This window comes from Mya arenaria, chromosome 3, assembly GCF_026914265.1.
Source record: "Mya arenaria isolate MELC-2E11 chromosome 3, ASM2691426v1".
Classification (NCBI taxonomy): domain Eukaryota; kingdom Metazoa; phylum Mollusca; class Bivalvia; order Myida; family Myidae; genus Mya; species Mya arenaria.
Window position 1 is genome coordinate 60,272,152 of NC_069124.1, and position 16,978 is coordinate 60,289,129.

Sequence of the window (16,978 nt, forward strand, 5' to 3'; positions counted from 1 at the left end):
TAAACAAATGGAACAAATAAAAAGTCCTCAAAGTACACACATTTGATTGAAAAAGAAAACACTGTTTTTGTAATCGTTTTTAACGGACTGAATATTGAACTCACATGTATAACTATATTTAGATCGTAAACATACACAAAATGAAATAGAGCAGAACCGTCAGCATAGTTTTATATTTATTCGTGTGTTGCTTTACGTACATTTTTCAAGAAAATCATCATTCTGTAGATATGCAATTTTTTGTTTGTTTAATTAACAATGATTTTGTTCTATGGCATTTTATATTATAAATTAAATGTATAAAGTGAATGATTGATTGATTCGCTGGTTTCACACTGTATAAATATAGGTATTACTCGAGGATTGTGAGCTATTCGGATAACCATAAAAGGTAAAACTTCAGTTGGTGGTACGCTTTGTACGACGTAAGCCAAAACATGAGATCACAAGCACTGACTGTCTTGAAGATCATAGGATACCTTGTGTTTCTATATAAGTTCATAATTAATGGCAATATCATCAGTAATGGTACGTATAATTTATTTATATGATTGTTATTCAACTTATTGATTATATTCGGACATGTTGTATTATTGACATCTTGCCGACTGAAAAAATAAAGGTATTAACTAAAGTATCACTGAAAACAATTATTTAAGAAATGCTGTAGTATTTGACTGCTACCCCATACACACCGTCCCCCCAGTTGGTACGGGGTTGGGTGAGGGAGCTTTTTAAGTATTTATTACGCAACAATATGATATAGTCAATCTAAAATGCCGTTCAGGCTTCTGTTTTTTTTTAAAAAGATTAAAAACAGAAGCCTGGACGGCTTTTTAGAATGACAACAATAGGATAGAAAATGATACTGGCTGAAACAGGCAAGTGACTGACGGAATATAGCTCTATATATGTACGCCGAACTCTTTCCGTTGACGAAATTTCTATCATGGTATAGAAGTGCAGGTCAGTTCAACGCCGTATCGGTAATATATATCGTATTAAAAGTAATACTACACATGTATGTAATTGCTTAGTTTAATGTCGTTTGACTGTAGCCACGCCAAATACTAATGAAGCCGTTGGTTCCCGAGGCGGAGGATGCGGTGGTGCGGCTGACGGATACATTAACGGAGGCGTCCATACCTGAAGGTGAACCTGAAGTCTTCCACGCCGTCCGCTACGGCGATACAGATATGATCATGCGGCAATTACGAGCCGGATTCGATATCAACACAACATTTAATGGTATGTCAGTAGGCGCTTCACTTAATTAGACCATTTATCAGAACATCATTGTTTTAAAACTTACATAAAGCTGCATTTTCAGAGCAACTACAATTCATTTATCGATCTTCTATGTGGTCAAATATGTGAATTCTTTTACAGGCGGGTCTTACACGTTGACGGCAAGCACAATGTCCCATCGGATCCACACGACTCAATACGCCGCCCTCCACCTCGCCGTGATTCACTCCACATACCAGGTAGCGCCACACCAATACCATACAAGCTAAGTTTATACTATATTTAAGCGTTTGTTTTGGCTCGATTGTGGAGACATATTTTAGCTGATATTTATCCCTATCAGTATGTTTCTTGGATGGAAGCAGACACATGTCCATAGAGAACGTTCATGTATGACATATTTGGTTAGAGGTTGACTTATAACACATATAAAACTGGAGATATACATCGCTTGTCCTCTCCCATCACTCCCACCTCTTCCACTAGAACCTATATTCCACCTCAAGCACATATACTACTAGATCACCTATACCGCAAGATCACCACTAGATCACCTATACCACTAGAACAAATGTACCACAAGATATCATTAGCTAACCTATAATACCTCTACCATTTCCAGTACCTTAACACCAAGATCATCTTTAGCACTAGATCACCTATTCCACTAGATCACCCATACCACTAGATCAACCATGCCACTAGATCATCTATACCACTAGATCACCTATACCACTAGATCACCTATACCACTAGATAACCTTTACCACTAGATCGCCTATACCACTAGATCACCTATACCACTATATCACCCATGCCACTAGATCACCTATAACACTAGATCACCTATACCACTAGATAACCTTTACCACTAGATCACCTATACCACTATATCACCCATGCCACTAGATCACCTATAACACTAGATCACCTATACCACTATATCACATATACCACTAGATCACCTATACCACTAGGTCACATATAGCAGTAGAAAACCACTAGATCACATATACCACTACATCACCTATATCACAAGATCACATATACCACTAGATCACCTATACCACTATATCACCCATGCCACTATATCACCTATACCACAAGATCACCTATACCACTAGATCACCAATACCACTAAACCACCTATACCATTAGGTCACCTATACCATTAGATCACATATACCATTAGATCACCTATACTACTAGATCACCTATATCACTAGATCACCTATACCACTAGATCACCTATACCACTAGATCACATATACCATTAGATCACCTATACCACTAGGTCACATATACCAGTAGAAAACCACTAGATGAACTATACCACTAGATCACATATACAACTAGATCACATATACCATTAGATCACCTATACCACTAGGTCACATGTACCAGTAGAAAACCACTAGATGAACCATACCACTAGATCAACTATACCACTAGATCACATATACCACTAGATCACCTATACCACTAGATCACCTATACCGCTATAGCACCTATACCACTAGAAAACCACTAGATCGCATATACCACTTTGGCACCTATACCACTAGATCACCTATACCACTTGATCACCTATACCATCAGGTCACATATACCACTAGATAACCTATAACACTATATCACATGTACCACAAGATCACCTATACCACCCTATCAGCTTTACAACTAGATCACCTATACCGCTATATCACCTATACTTCTATAAAACCACTAGATCACCTATACCACTTTATCACCTATACCACTAGATCACCTATATCACATATGCCACCAGATCACCGATATCACCTATACCACTAAATCCCCTAAACCACCAGATCACCTATATCACATATACCACTAATTCCCCTAAACTACCAGATCACCGATATCACCAATACAACTAAATCCCCTAAACCACTAGATCACCATTATCACCAATACAACTAAATCCCCTAAACCACCAGATCACCTTTATCACCAATACAACTAAATCCCCTAAACCACCAGATCACCATTATCACCAATACAACTAGATCACCTAAACCACCAGATCACCTTTATCACCAATACATCTAAATCCCCTAAACCACCAGATCACCTTTATCACCAATACAACCAAATCCCCTAAACCACCAGCTCACCATTATCACCAATACAACTAATTCCCCTAAACCACCAGATCACCTTTATCACCAATACAACTAAATCCCCTAAACCACTAGATCACCATTATCACCAATACAACTAAATCCCCTAAACCACCAGATCACCTTTATCACCAATACAACTAAATCCCCTAAACCACCAGATCACCATTATCACCAATACAACTTATTCCCCTAAACCATCAGATCACCTTTATCACCAATACAACTAAATCCCCTAAACCACCAGATCACCTTTATCACCAATACAACTAAATCCCCTAAACCACCAGATCACCATTATCACCAATACAACTAAATCCCCTAAACCACCAGATCACCTTTATCACCAATACAACTAAATCCCCTAAACCACCAGATCACCTTTATCACCAATACAACTAAATCCCCTAAACCACCAGATCACCCTTATCACATACACCACTAGATCACCTATATCACCAATACAACTAAATCCCCTAAACCACCAGATCACCTTTATCACATACACCACTAGATCAACTATATCACATATACCACTAGATCACCTTTACCACCAGATCACCTTTATCACCAACACCACGGTCTTTTGCAGAAAGATATTAAGTATTACAGTTGCAGTTGGTGAACATGTGTTGGCGGACTGTGTACTGTGTATATCTACTACTTAGTTTCAACTTCAGGTTCTCCGGGAGCTGTTGAACACGGAGGGGGTGGACATCAACATCACGGACGAACAGAGGCGGACTCCTCTACACTTTGCTGTTGTGGCCAACAGACGCTCTGTCATACAGCTGCTTGTCGAACTAGGTATCAGCCATAGCCATAACAACCTTCCAAGAAAGAAAACCCGTCGTAAAACAGCTCATTATTTATGTAATCAAGATATCACTGACCTCTGTCAAAGTTTCTAATATATGTTTTAACTTGAGTTTTAAAAAAATCTATATGCAACTTCGTGCAAGGTATGTTATGGTATGTTGAAAACCCGCTCAGCCCAGTGTCTGATATGTTTAGTGTAACCTTGCAGCTTGTTTAACCATATTCTGTGTGCATTCTCTATACATGTATATCCAGGTTGTAACATCGATGTGCAGTCGTCAAGTGGACGGACGCCCCTGCTGGACGCGGTCATATCTGATCAGCTAGACTCCGCGCGGATGCTCATTGATCTCGGGGCCGACCTGAACCTCACCGACACCAAGGGCACATCCCCGCTCCACCATTTGTGCTTCAGTAGACGGCCACATCAAGACTTCATACAGCTACTGCTGTCGAGTATGTATCCATTTACTCACGGGAGTGTTGCTATCTACTGACACTGCAGAATACCAGAATGGTTTTGATCGCATATTATGTTTTGCTAATGGCAGGGGCAGGTTATATTTCAAATGCATTAATCAAACTACGGAAATCTCAAAAAGTTTACAAAGTATGGATGCAAACTTTGAAGCCATGCATGATTTTCCTTGCTTACAGAGAAATGTAATGTGAACATAACAAACTTGAAAGGATCCACCCCGCTCATGTTCGCCTGCTCCCTCCGGAACCTTCCCACCGTCAAACTGCTGCTTCAACATGGGGCCAACATCAACCAGGTAAGTAGCCTCAGTGAATATATTTCAGCTCCACTAATCATACCCATAGATGATAGTGATCTAGCAGTGAGGAGTCCGCCTTACCAAAAATCCGTGGGTTCTATAGTCACAATACTATCTCTTAGCCTCTCGAAGACCTTTCAACAATTATTCAACCTTGGAGAGTGTTTTCAAAGTGTATTTATCATAGTAACTGTTGAAACTCTTCCCTTAATAGAACATCTCTCGAAGGTGTCGCCTGGGTTCTACCAAGAAAAGGGACGCAATAACTAATAAATAATATTATTTTTATAATTGACTTACTTCCCTTGATGAATGGAGCGTTTGAAACGTTTGATGAACAAAGCCCGTCGTAGTACTACTTAACTGGTGCAACAAATCTTGAGTCATTAAATATTAACCGACGGACATCTGTCATACATTTTAACACATGCTTTCGTTTTATCGATTCCGATGTTAATCGAAATCTTGAATACAATTGGTACAAAAAGATGGCGCGATTTGTGTTTTAGGTCAATTCCGTTTGGCGTAGGATTTAAGTGTTTGTTTTTCACGTAATTTGACCATGGCCATACGCTTAAGACAAAATAAGATACTAGTTACATGACAAGACATTTAAAAAAAGAAGCCGAGCAACGACACAGAGGATATACAAGATGACCGTGACTGAACAATCAACTGATGCACAGTTAAGGCAGCATTTCAGCACTTGACAGCTACACATAGAGAAATAAACAGGCTCGGAAACTGCGCGTCTATATTCAAACTAAGTATTTCATGTATATTCATATATTCATATATTAAATTCTTTTGAATACAGACGTTAAAACAATGTGCAAAATTTGAATTAGATATAAAAAAGCGGCAATCAAAACAGCACTGATGAAGCACAATATTTTGCAGAAATGACGAGACCATTTTTTACAGAGTACGTCACATATACACAAAATCCATACTCAGCAATGTTTCCGGGTATCAAGTTCATGTGTTCACTTACCCGAAAGAAAATGTGTGTTAGCTACTAAACAATCAAATAACAAGCCGTTTACATGTACTTTGACCGGATTTTCATATACCTTGTTGTTTCGAAGGTACAAGACACCGTACCGTTTAAAATGTAAAACAACACAACATCAATAACATGAAATTGACATTTGGAAGTCCATTGAACAATTCCGTTATTTGTAGTAATTACCTCATCCCAGCATACGTACAATTATCATACGATGATATAAACTCTTAATAACGCAGCCATGGTTTTAGGATTTTAATTTGAAATAAGACCTTCTATCGCCCTGTTTCGTCAGTGACTATCACGATTCGCCGTCGTCGATGGTAAATACTAAATAAACAAAAATTTATACAAAACTAGATATATTCTGCGTATTTCAGCGTGACGATAACGGTATGACGGCGATCCAGTTCTGCGTGGGACACAAAACCCGGCTCAGCTCATTGCTACTCTGTCTCATGCATAACGGCGCGGACATCAACATTATTGACCGGAAGGGTGAATACTTACTGCATAACTAATTTCGTGTCTTGAACCTTCGAGGCCTACAACCCTTAGTACATGAGCGGGGCTCAAACAGCAAAAAACTAGATCCGCAATTTCAATCAAATCCAAATTGAAGTAAAACCTGGAGCATTTTATTATGAATACTAGGAGAGTTTTCGTACTATGGATTCAGGTTTAGCAATGCAGTTCTTCTGTTGAAACTCTGCTAGCTAAAAACTTGGTCCGAGTTTTCTTTATGAAAAGTCCCCCAGAGACTTGGTCGTAAATCAAGAAGTAAAGCAATAACGTGAATAAAAGTTCAAGGTGTAAACAAACTGACTGAAATTATTACCAACGTCCCATTAAACAGTCAGGGTGTATTTCGCAGACTTCATTTGTGTAAATACAGTAACTGTTGTATTTTAAAGGTACCAAATTGCACAACCATTTGCGTGTGTATTCCAGGTCGTACGTTGCTAGACATGGCGATAGGGAACATGTCGCTGACCACCATCGTGGCGCTGCTGCTAGCTGACGTCCCCCGTGACGCCGCCATTATGCAGCAAGAAAATGTACGATGGAGAGTTGTTTGGGTTTTGTGTGATTTGATATTTTCAGATACTTGGAAAGCATTCAAGTTACCATGTACATGTAATTCTTGAAATAAAACAATAGTTAACCGGCCATTAATTTAGACAAACTGCATGTATTAACGTATATCGTCGACTTGTTGTAAGAAATATTTAAAAGGCCAATTGTTCTTTAAAGTGCCTTTATACAGTTAACCATAAACGGACAAGGAACGAATTTATCAAGCTTCACGATGTAATAATTGCACAACTGTGGCAATCATCGTTCGCCTATTGATGATAGAATACGTTTTTTTTATCTTTATCTAGATGTTGTACCTGTTTGAACGGTTGCCGGAGTTTAGGGCGTGGATAAGTGAAGAGGTACAGAGCCCGCGCTCTCTGAAGCGCCTGTGTAGGGGCTACATAAGGGGTCAGCTGGGACCGGAAGGGCTTATGCACGTCAGCAGTTTTGACTTACCCCGGGTGCTACAGGACTTCATCCTGTGCCGGGACATAGACCCTGAAGATCTGAACGTCATCTAGATAGAGTGTGCTTCGGTTTTAAGTCAAAGTTATTGTATAATTACACGTGGTTTCCTCAGATTGTATACCAACGTCTGTGATAAAGTGTATGACAAACAAATTCAGTGTCCATAGTATGGCAGAGGCGTCAAGACAGATCGTTTCAGTTCATGCAGCTCAACTAGAAACAAGCATGATTTGTACCCTCTAAATTTGAATAAGCTCGGACTACACGTTCCGAGGCATATAGAATACATCTGTGAAATCGTGACATCGTTCGCTTAAGCGCCGTTTGCGAACGTTTTGGGCGGCATGAAGTTTATGCTACTCTTTGTGTAGTAACATGTTATACCTATTTATCGAGCGAGAATTACTTGTTTGACATTTATAAATTTATTAACAGTTAGTCTTATGGCGTGCTTGTTGCATTTGTATTTCTAGTAAAACTATTTAACTGCTAGTTATCATTTTCTTAATATCTTGGTGTATTTGATTATAATGTTCACATATACATTTTCAGCATTTGAGAAAATCGTATAAATTAATATTGGATGTCTGTCTGCCTACCTGCCTGCGTGCGTGCGTGTATTTCTGATTGTATATGTTTTTTGTGATCGTATGTGTGCGTGTGCGTGCGTGTGTGTGTGTGTAAGTGTGTGTGTGTCACTAGCGGATTAAGGGGGGGGGGGGCATCCGCATGCCAAGAAATCCTATCCAATTTTTAAAACCTCTGTATGCAGGCGTTATGTTTGCGTTTACCAGGCATATGCAGAATGTTCCAGTCAGTGGTTTTGTGATTCAACAGTCAACTTTGATCAGTTATCTGCTAACGGCTAAATCATCGAAATTTAATGACTTTGGTCAGTTTTTGAAATAGTGCATGATTCTTAGGTTTAACGCTTCATCTCATTTTGTATAGTTCGATACTTGTCAAACATAAAACAAATATTTCAATAATAGTTTATTAATGAATATAGACATGATTTTCTGAACTATAATTAAGCTAAGAATTAGATATTTGATATTGATTATAAACAAATCTCCTTGACAACAATGTTTAACTCTCTAAACCACACGCTTGAGTTATTTAAAGTCTAGTTTAAGGAATGTTTGGCATGATAATCCCCTGATGTGCATCTTCTGCTAATTGCACTGGTGTCACAGTAGGGGCCAATTTCCTGTGTATTCGTCTATCGCCTCAGGGCCATGTAGGGTCCATTTTATAATAAAACATCGAAAACTGCACAACAGGACACTCAGATTGGAGATCTGATAAGGCAATAAGATTAAGATCAATTAACAGAGTTGAACACGGTTTTGGTGGGGTGGGGTGGTGGGTACTTATAGAAGGCTTAAACTAGGCCTTTAACTCCACTACATCTAAATGTATTAATATAGCGCCTTTAGCTAAGACTTTTTCTGTGGATGTCGAAATTTTGCAGAACAATAAAGGTTGTTTTACATCGTGCCTCCACCATTATAAATATATAAATGAAGGGGTCTTCGCATTGATACCAAAACATGGTCCCCTTATACACAATTACATATAATTGATTATAGCGAAATTAGCAGAAAAAGTAGTTACTGGATAGTTGTAGTTGGAGAAGTAGCTGGTATTGTAGAAGTGGTAACAACAAAAGTATCAGCAGCAGCGACTGTGGTTTCAGGGGAAGCAACATCGTCATCATTATCGGTGGTGATTGAAGTTGTGGTGGTGGTGGCTGTGGCGGTGACAGTGGCAAGGGCAGTATCGGTAGTGGCAGTATTAACCGCAGCAGCTGCAGCATAACCAGCTGTATTAACTAAGAATTGAGAGCATGCATATTAAATGATCAAACATGTTGACCTAATAAATTATATTTCATCCAACACATTAACTCCCGTCATGGGCTCCACAGATTCCGGACGCAGTATTCAGCTAATCAAGTACATTCATAACTAGGTTTCAGCGAAAAGGGTTTTGAAACTACTTCAAAACATAAAACAAAACGGACCTAACCAAGAAATCGGGGAACTGGCAAATGATACATTCAAAATGTTAAAACAAGCTGTGGTGCAGTCTAATGAAGGCAGGATAGAGAAAATTAAAAAGGACTTATTACCTGCATATCGATCACTGTGCTCAAACGTTCCTTACTTTTCGGCGACAAATTAAATGAAAAAAAATAAACTATTGAAAGAAGCACACAAAACCACCGTCACAAACCAACCACAGAGAAAGCCTTTTTTAGCGCGACGGGGAGGAGCGTCCAAGTACAATCCACGGGATTACAACAACAGCTTGAGCTACAGCAACTCCACCTTCAAGACAAACAAGACGAACCTCCCGAGAAACAGCCGCTCTTTCCATCGCAACCAGTTCTTTAAAAAAGGGGGGAAACCGGTGAAAAAATCTTAAATGTAAGTAATGAATTTCAAATACGCCTGGACAATACTCCAGACAATTTCTCGGCAAGAAAGACAGCTCGAAGAATTGCTAGGTCTGAATTCATCACAAGTGATAAATGGGTTTTAAACACAATACGTGGATGTAGTGTCGAACTTACGGAACCCCCTCAACAAATTTTTGTACCAAAACCTTTTAAATTTGATGTGGAGGATTCTCTAAAAATTGAGGCAGAACTTGAACGTTTTTTACAAAGTGGTATAACAGAACAGGCTCCAGACGGTTCAGATAACGAATTAATCTCAAATATATTTATTCGACATAAAAAAGACGGTCGTTAAGAATAATTCTAAATTTGAAATCGTTTAATGAAACATATGTGGAGAAAACACATTTTAAGATGGAATCTCTTCGCCAAGCTATCAATGCAATGAGGAAAGACTGTTATCTTGTATGGAACGCCGGCACTGTCTTTCGTAGTCCAAAACCTTTATTATTGTGTTTGTTTCTTATTACATTATGTACCAAGTGCTTTACATGGTGTACAAACATAGTTATGTTATGTCAGTTTATCTTTATATGTTGTGGTTTTGTACTTATATTATGACAGTTTTAATTATATTATGCGGATACATCTTTGCATCATCTGATATATCAGACGCTTATCAGTCGATTAAGATTAGAGAACAGGATCGTCGTTATTTTAGATTTATGTTCGATGGTGTGAAGAATCAATTTTGCGCGTTAGTCATGGGTTACAGTTGCAGCCCAAAAATTTGGACAAAGTGCATGAAACCGGTGTTCGCATACTTACGGTCATTGGGACATATTAGCGTATACTTCATTGACGATTCGTGTTTATTAGGTGATGCATTCAATTCATGTTCAAACAATGTTAGGGACACGATTTACCTTATGGATCAACTGGGACGTACGGTAAATGTAGAAATATCAGTTTCAGTCCCATGCCAAAAACTAACTTTTCTAGGTTTCATTTTGTGTTCAACTTCGATGACTATTCGGTTGACACATGAAAAATACCAGGACATTTTTCAATTATGTAAAGAAATGATGCAGAAAAAAACCCGAACAACTATTCGTCATTTTGAAAAATTGATAGGGAAATTAAACGCCGCAGAGCCAGGGGTGACGCATGCACCTTTACACATAAGACCCATGGAAAAAGTGAAAGAAAAACAGTTATGTATTAACCATGGAAATTTTGACGGTTTATGAACGTACCTCGATCACTTGACACTGAGTTTCAATGGTGGATAAATAATTTGTGTTAGCTTTAAATGCGTTTCCATTCCGGATCCTGACATTGTTTTTTTCTGATGCTTACAAATAACTCGCGAACACATGGTTATTGGTCACCGCAAGAAACGGAGTTACATATTAATGTTTTAGAACTGAAGGCGTGTGACATTGCAATACGTACGTTTTGCAAAAATACGAGCCATGTACATGTTAGAATATATACGGACAATACCACATGTTGCTCATATCTAAACAGATATGGAGGAAAGATAACATCATTAGATGAAATTGCGCGACAGATATGGTTTTGGTGCATTCCTAGAAATATTCAAGTGTCGGTTTCCCACATTGCAGGAGTAGACAATAAGAAAGCAGATAAGCTGAGTAGGTCACAAAACGATAACACGGAATGGTCGCTTGAGTCATCTATTTTCAAAACTTAAATGGGCATATATCCGAACATGTCTATAGATTTATTCGCATCAAAACTAAATACAAAACTGAAACAATATGTCAGTCGCTTGCCTGATACTGATCGCAAAGGCGTAGACGCGTTTTCATTGCGATAGACAGGGCAACTATATTACATATTTGCTCCTTTCAGTAAACTGACTCGCATCCTGCAAAATATCGAAAGGGACCGCACAGAAGCGATAATAATAGTTCGAATTTGGCCGACTCAGGTGTGGTGGCCAATGTTGTTAAAGCTGATCAAAGGACCGGGGTTGATATTAGCTCCTACCACAGGCGTATTAAAACTCGAACACAAACCACACAAAAAGCATCCACTGACAAAGATGAGGTTGATTGTTTTGAATATATCAGGACGGTTTTGCGACAGCGAGGATGACCGGAAAACGCTCAAACGATCATCATTAAGTCCTCGAGAAATAGCACGAAAAAAACAGTACAACTCGAATCGTAAGAAATGGTTTCATTATTGTGAAAGGGAGGGAGATCCCTTTAAACCGGCTACCATGACAGTAGTAAACTTTCTATCCACTCTATACGATAATGGATTATCATACAATTTATTTAAACTATAATATAACATAGTCGGTTCTGTTCGGGATTATATACCTATTTACAGACAAGATCGTCGTGAGGCATTTTATTATTGTTTTTGGGGGGGAGGGGGGGGGGGGGTGGGGTGGTCAAAATTTTACAGAAAAATGTCATTCAAGGATAAGGATTGTATGTGGGTCAAAATACGTTCTAACTCCGGTCACGGTATGAGGACAATGCAAGATGCACACAAAACAATGCAAATTTCTTGAATGAACCATTTGCAAAACAATTCGCTTTCTGTTATACGAAAATGCATTTAAAATGCCTCCAGAAAGTGTTCATGATGATGTTAACACAACTGAAGTAAACTCAACATTCGGAGGTTCAGTTTCATCAAAATGATGTATTTTCAAGTTGTGTTTGTATTTTCCATGGTGTATACGTATACAGTCGAACCCCCGTTAGCTCGAACTCGTTTGGCTCGAATTCCTTGTTGGCTCAAACTGGATGTTAAGAACTCATTTCATTATACTGAAGGTAAGAATTCCCGCTTGTTGGTTCGAATTTTCCGAGGCTCGATGTATTTTTGCCGGTCCGTAGCAGTTCGAGCCAACGGGGTTGAATTGTACGTACGAATTTTATAAAAATAATCTCGTGAATAATTATGTATAACATTTAATATTTCTTCATGTTTTTCTTGGCAAAATTTAAAACATTATTCCAAATCTTGACCCAAACCGCAGCAATTCCCATGACATGATAACATGATTTAGCACATCATGATTTAACACATGGTCAAGACTTGACATTAAATTCAGGGTCAATAGGCCTTTCTCAATATTTATACATGCTTAACATTCCATTCTCAGAACGAGGCTCAGATGGGTCAGATGAAAACATTGGTCACTGATATCAATGGCTACTTCAGGTGAAGTTGTGTTTCTGTGTAATTGTGTGCGAGATTACAAGATTTCTTATTATCATTGTTGTGTATTACAACTGTAATACAGTTGGAAGAATCAGCTATTATAAATTTCCAAAAGAATAAGAAGAATAAAAGAAAACAATGGTTGGTGAACATAAGAGGAGATATAGGCTAAGAATTCCAGGTAAGCTCTTTCATTAATAACATAGAAATTACTTGATTGTTTGAGGTTAATGCAATTCAGGATATTGTATGTCTTTGACAATATGTATTAGCTGGCTATCCTAGATGTCAAATATGATAAAGAAATTCTTTAAAAAATATGTATCATTTCTTTAAATTAGAAAATAATAATGTTGTACAGTTCTATACATGTATATCCAACTTTGGTCCTTTTTCCTCGCAGATTTCAAAAACAATAGCCATCTAGCTGTCACTTTAAGACAGAGGATTTTATGGAAAGAACACCTTCAAAGAAACAAAGGCTTAGGAAGAAACAGTTCCTAAAGTTTCTAACTGGATTGAGGAAACTACACCAATAATATTGCTGACACGAAAGCCCACTGCCACATCATAACCCAGAACTTAACGGTATACATTTTTATTAGTCAAAACAAACGGCAGTCTATAAAATGTTTTGCAACACCAAGCAACAATTCCTTTATTAAACTGTGAATTACAATCATGCACTTGAAGGATAAAATTCAATACGTACTTGTATTCGAGAACTGGGTATTTAGTACTTTTATTATCATTGATTGACAAATTCACTGTTATTTCAGATTAAAATTAGATGATGATGATAATGCAACATTGAAATCAGATGTTCAGCCTAGTGAAAGCAGGGAGGACATTCGCAAAGCAACCTCTTCACATATTGATTTAAACATATTTTATTCAAAATGTTTATAAATATAATCATCAAAGTTCTCATTAAATACCGGTACAATATAAATATTACATAATGGTCAACAGAGAGCGATTTAGAACATGCTAAGCAATACTGACAAAGTAAGTAACTTATATACAAGAGTTTCTTCATATTTAATGTTTCTAACATTTTATCAATGTGTAGAACCATCCGCTTCTATTCACTGTTCAATCATGGTCGTCGGGCGATGTATAGATAGCTAAATAAAGTATTTGAAAAAGAAAATGTCAACTTTGTTTTTCATATTTTCACACAAATCTATATTTAAGTATATTGTTTCATTGTGATTGTCGTTTTCACACTAGATGAAAAAGTCATGTCCACAACAAACGTCCAGGGCAATGACGCTGTTTCACACCGTTTACAAAGTGTGCCTTTATTTTTATTTTTTTTATTTTTAATCAATCCATCATCATCAAATAACTACACTATCATAGTTGAACAACTCTTGGTGTCGTATCCTCTTGCTTGTGCTTTTTCAAGTATTCTGTGTCCTCAAGTGGACTCGTTCATTTTTGAAGACGTTCAGCATGCATTACCTGAAAGAATATCATTTTGAATTGTGTTTTTTTCTTCTTCTACTATTGTCAGTATTTAAATACTGACATAAATGGTCAATACCTTGACACTGCCACAAATAATAAAGTAAGGTAACCAAGACAGCAATATAAGAAGGAATTATTCTTGTCATAGGAAAAGGTGAATACATAGACAGAATACTAGGTTAGTGTCGTGGATGAAGGAAGTTTATCTGGGTATTTATCGGGTGAGCCGATGAAGTATACCAGAATTATTATTTGGCGATTGATTGGACTGTCTTAGTAACTTTTTGTTTGTGATCTTTACCTTAAAATCATTGTTGCAGTCTTAAAAAGGCTGAAATCCCTCTTCTGTGTACGAAGTATTTGGTGACGTTTCTGGAGTACTCGAGACTCGATAGGATGGTAAGCGGTATGCAGTAACTCAAAACGTAAGCGCTATTCGGGTCGTAGTCTCTTTAAATAGATAAATATTATTTGTGACGCAAGATTCGGGAAAGCTGGTGTATTTGGTTTGCAAATTGGGAGGAGGTTATTTCCTCCTATACGGCAACCGTCAATACTAACCCGACGTCGGTACGACGTGAGATTTTGTTCATGACGTGACCGACCATAATCGACCTAAGTCCCACATCGAGGCGACGTGAAAACCCTGACGCCCGTGCGACTTTGATTTACTACGTCGTCTCGAGGTGGGGTACTCGTCGGGCGCCTGTCATTTTATTGTCATTTTCTGCCTGAATTTTCATCTGACATGTATGGTTTCCAAAGAATTAAATCTCACTAAATACCTGACATTTTTTATGAACAATGTAAAATAAGAAACATCGTCAGTATCTTGTAACATGCATTTTATTTCGGCGCATATTCAAACTTCGGGAACAAGACAAAGCTGAATATTTGAACCGCTCGGAAAATATAGAGGTCCAATTTCGGACCGATATATTGAGAATACTTGGTTAGTGCCGAGCCAGATTAATTTTCTCCATCCATGGCACAGTGACTCTGTGATCCATGGCACTCACCTAGTATTTTATTTAACCTGTTACTTTGTTTATTAAAACAAGATCAATTAAAATTGTTCAAGTTTATTCAATACGTTGAAATCAAAGTAATTGCATTTTAATACGTCAATGTCACCGGCAAAGAGAGAATATAATATTTGCCGAAATATATTTACGTTTAAAATGGTCGTAATTCCGTCGTCGCCTCGACGTCTGGTTTGATGTCAAATCACTTTACGAAGTCCCCCAAAATCTCCAGTCAAACCCACGTCGGAGTTCGACGTCGAGGCGACATCGAAGCGAGGTCAAATGTTAGCTTGGTATTGTAACGGTCCGCTGTAGGCGGATGTGCGTTCATAGGTTTTCCGAGAAAAGCATGCTCAACCCTGAAGGCGTCGACTGGTCTTAATATACAGTAAATTCTCAAACCACAGACCGGGCTATGCTAATTTGCATATTACCTACCATGTACATCAACGTACTATGAACGTACTTCCGTCTATAACGGAATATTATACTATGAACGCACATCCGCCTACAGTGTCAATGGTAAGTTGTTCTCAAGTCAGTAATCTACGGCTAAGAACAATACTGTGGAATCTATCTGGACGAGCCCAGCAGGCAACATTTCACATGTGTTAAAGGCGACACGCAACAGGTAACATCGATATCAAAATATTGTTATCAGTAGATGTTGGGTTATGGCGTTGGACAGGTCAATGAATATATCATCATTGGAACGACCAGTGAAGATCTCAACCTTTGAACGACCAGTGAAGATCTCAACCTTTGAACGACCAAGTGAAGATCTCAACCTTTGAACGACCAGTGAAGATCTCAACCTTTGAACGGTCAGTGAAGATCTCAACCTTCGAACGACCAGTGAAGATCTCAACCTTCGAACGACCAGTGAAGATCTCAACCTTCGAACGACCAGTGAAGATCTCAACCTTTGAACGACCAGTGAAGATCTCAACCTTTGAACGACCAGTGAAGATCTCAACCTTCGAACGACCAGTGAAGATCTCAACCTTTGAACGACCAGTGAAGATCTCAACCTTTGAACGACCAGTGACGATCTCAACCTTCGAACGACCAGTGAAGATCTCAACCTTTGAACGACCAGTGACGATCTCAACCTTCGAACGACCAGTGAAGATCTCAACCTTTGAACGACCAGTGAAGATCTCAACCTTTGAACGACCAGTGAAGATCTCAACCTTTGAACGACCAGTGAAGATCTCAACCTTTGAACGACCAGTGAAGATCTCAACCTTTGAACGACCAGTGAAGATCTCAACCTTCGAACGACCAGTGAAGATCTCAACCTTTGAACGGTCAGTGAA

At 38.4% G+C, this 16,978-nt stretch overlaps 1 protein-coding gene across 2 annotated transcripts; it reads left to right on the forward strand.

Moving 5' to 3' along the window:
- Nucleotides 1-161: 161 nt before the first annotated feature.
- Nucleotides 162-8,039, forward strand: LOC128227944 (ankyrin repeat domain-containing protein 7-like). 2 transcript variants are annotated; one of them, XM_052938915.1, is made up of 9 exons: nt 162-391; nt 1,059-1,248; nt 1,390-1,487; nt 4,073-4,199; nt 4,467-4,667; nt 4,869-4,987; nt 6,380-6,497; nt 6,951-7,057; nt 7,385-8,039. In XM_052938915.1, exons 2-9 carry the CDS (start codon nt 1,074-1,076, stop codon nt 7,598-7,600), a joined length of 1,161 nt encoding a protein of 386 aa, XP_052794875.1. In that variant the 5' UTR covers nt 162-391; nt 1,059-1,073; the 3' UTR covers nt 7,601-8,039. The 2 variants fall into 2 exon arrangements, with proteins under 2 accessions (XP_052794875.1, XP_052794874.1); XM_052938914.1 differs by having other exon boundaries at nt 385-528.
- Nucleotides 8,040-16,978: the final 8,939 nt, after the last annotated feature.

Coding starts and splice junctions, on each gene's coding strand:
- LOC128227944 (XM_052938914.1), top strand. CDS start 508: ATGGCAATATCATCAGTAATG. Junction 529..1,058: donor TGGCAATATCATCAGTAATG/GTACGTATAATT, acceptor GTTTGACTGTAG/CCACGCCAAATACTAATGAA. Junction 6,498..6,950: donor CAACATTATTGACCGGAAGG/GTGAATACTTAC, acceptor TGTGTATTCCAG/GTCGTACGTTGCTAGACATG.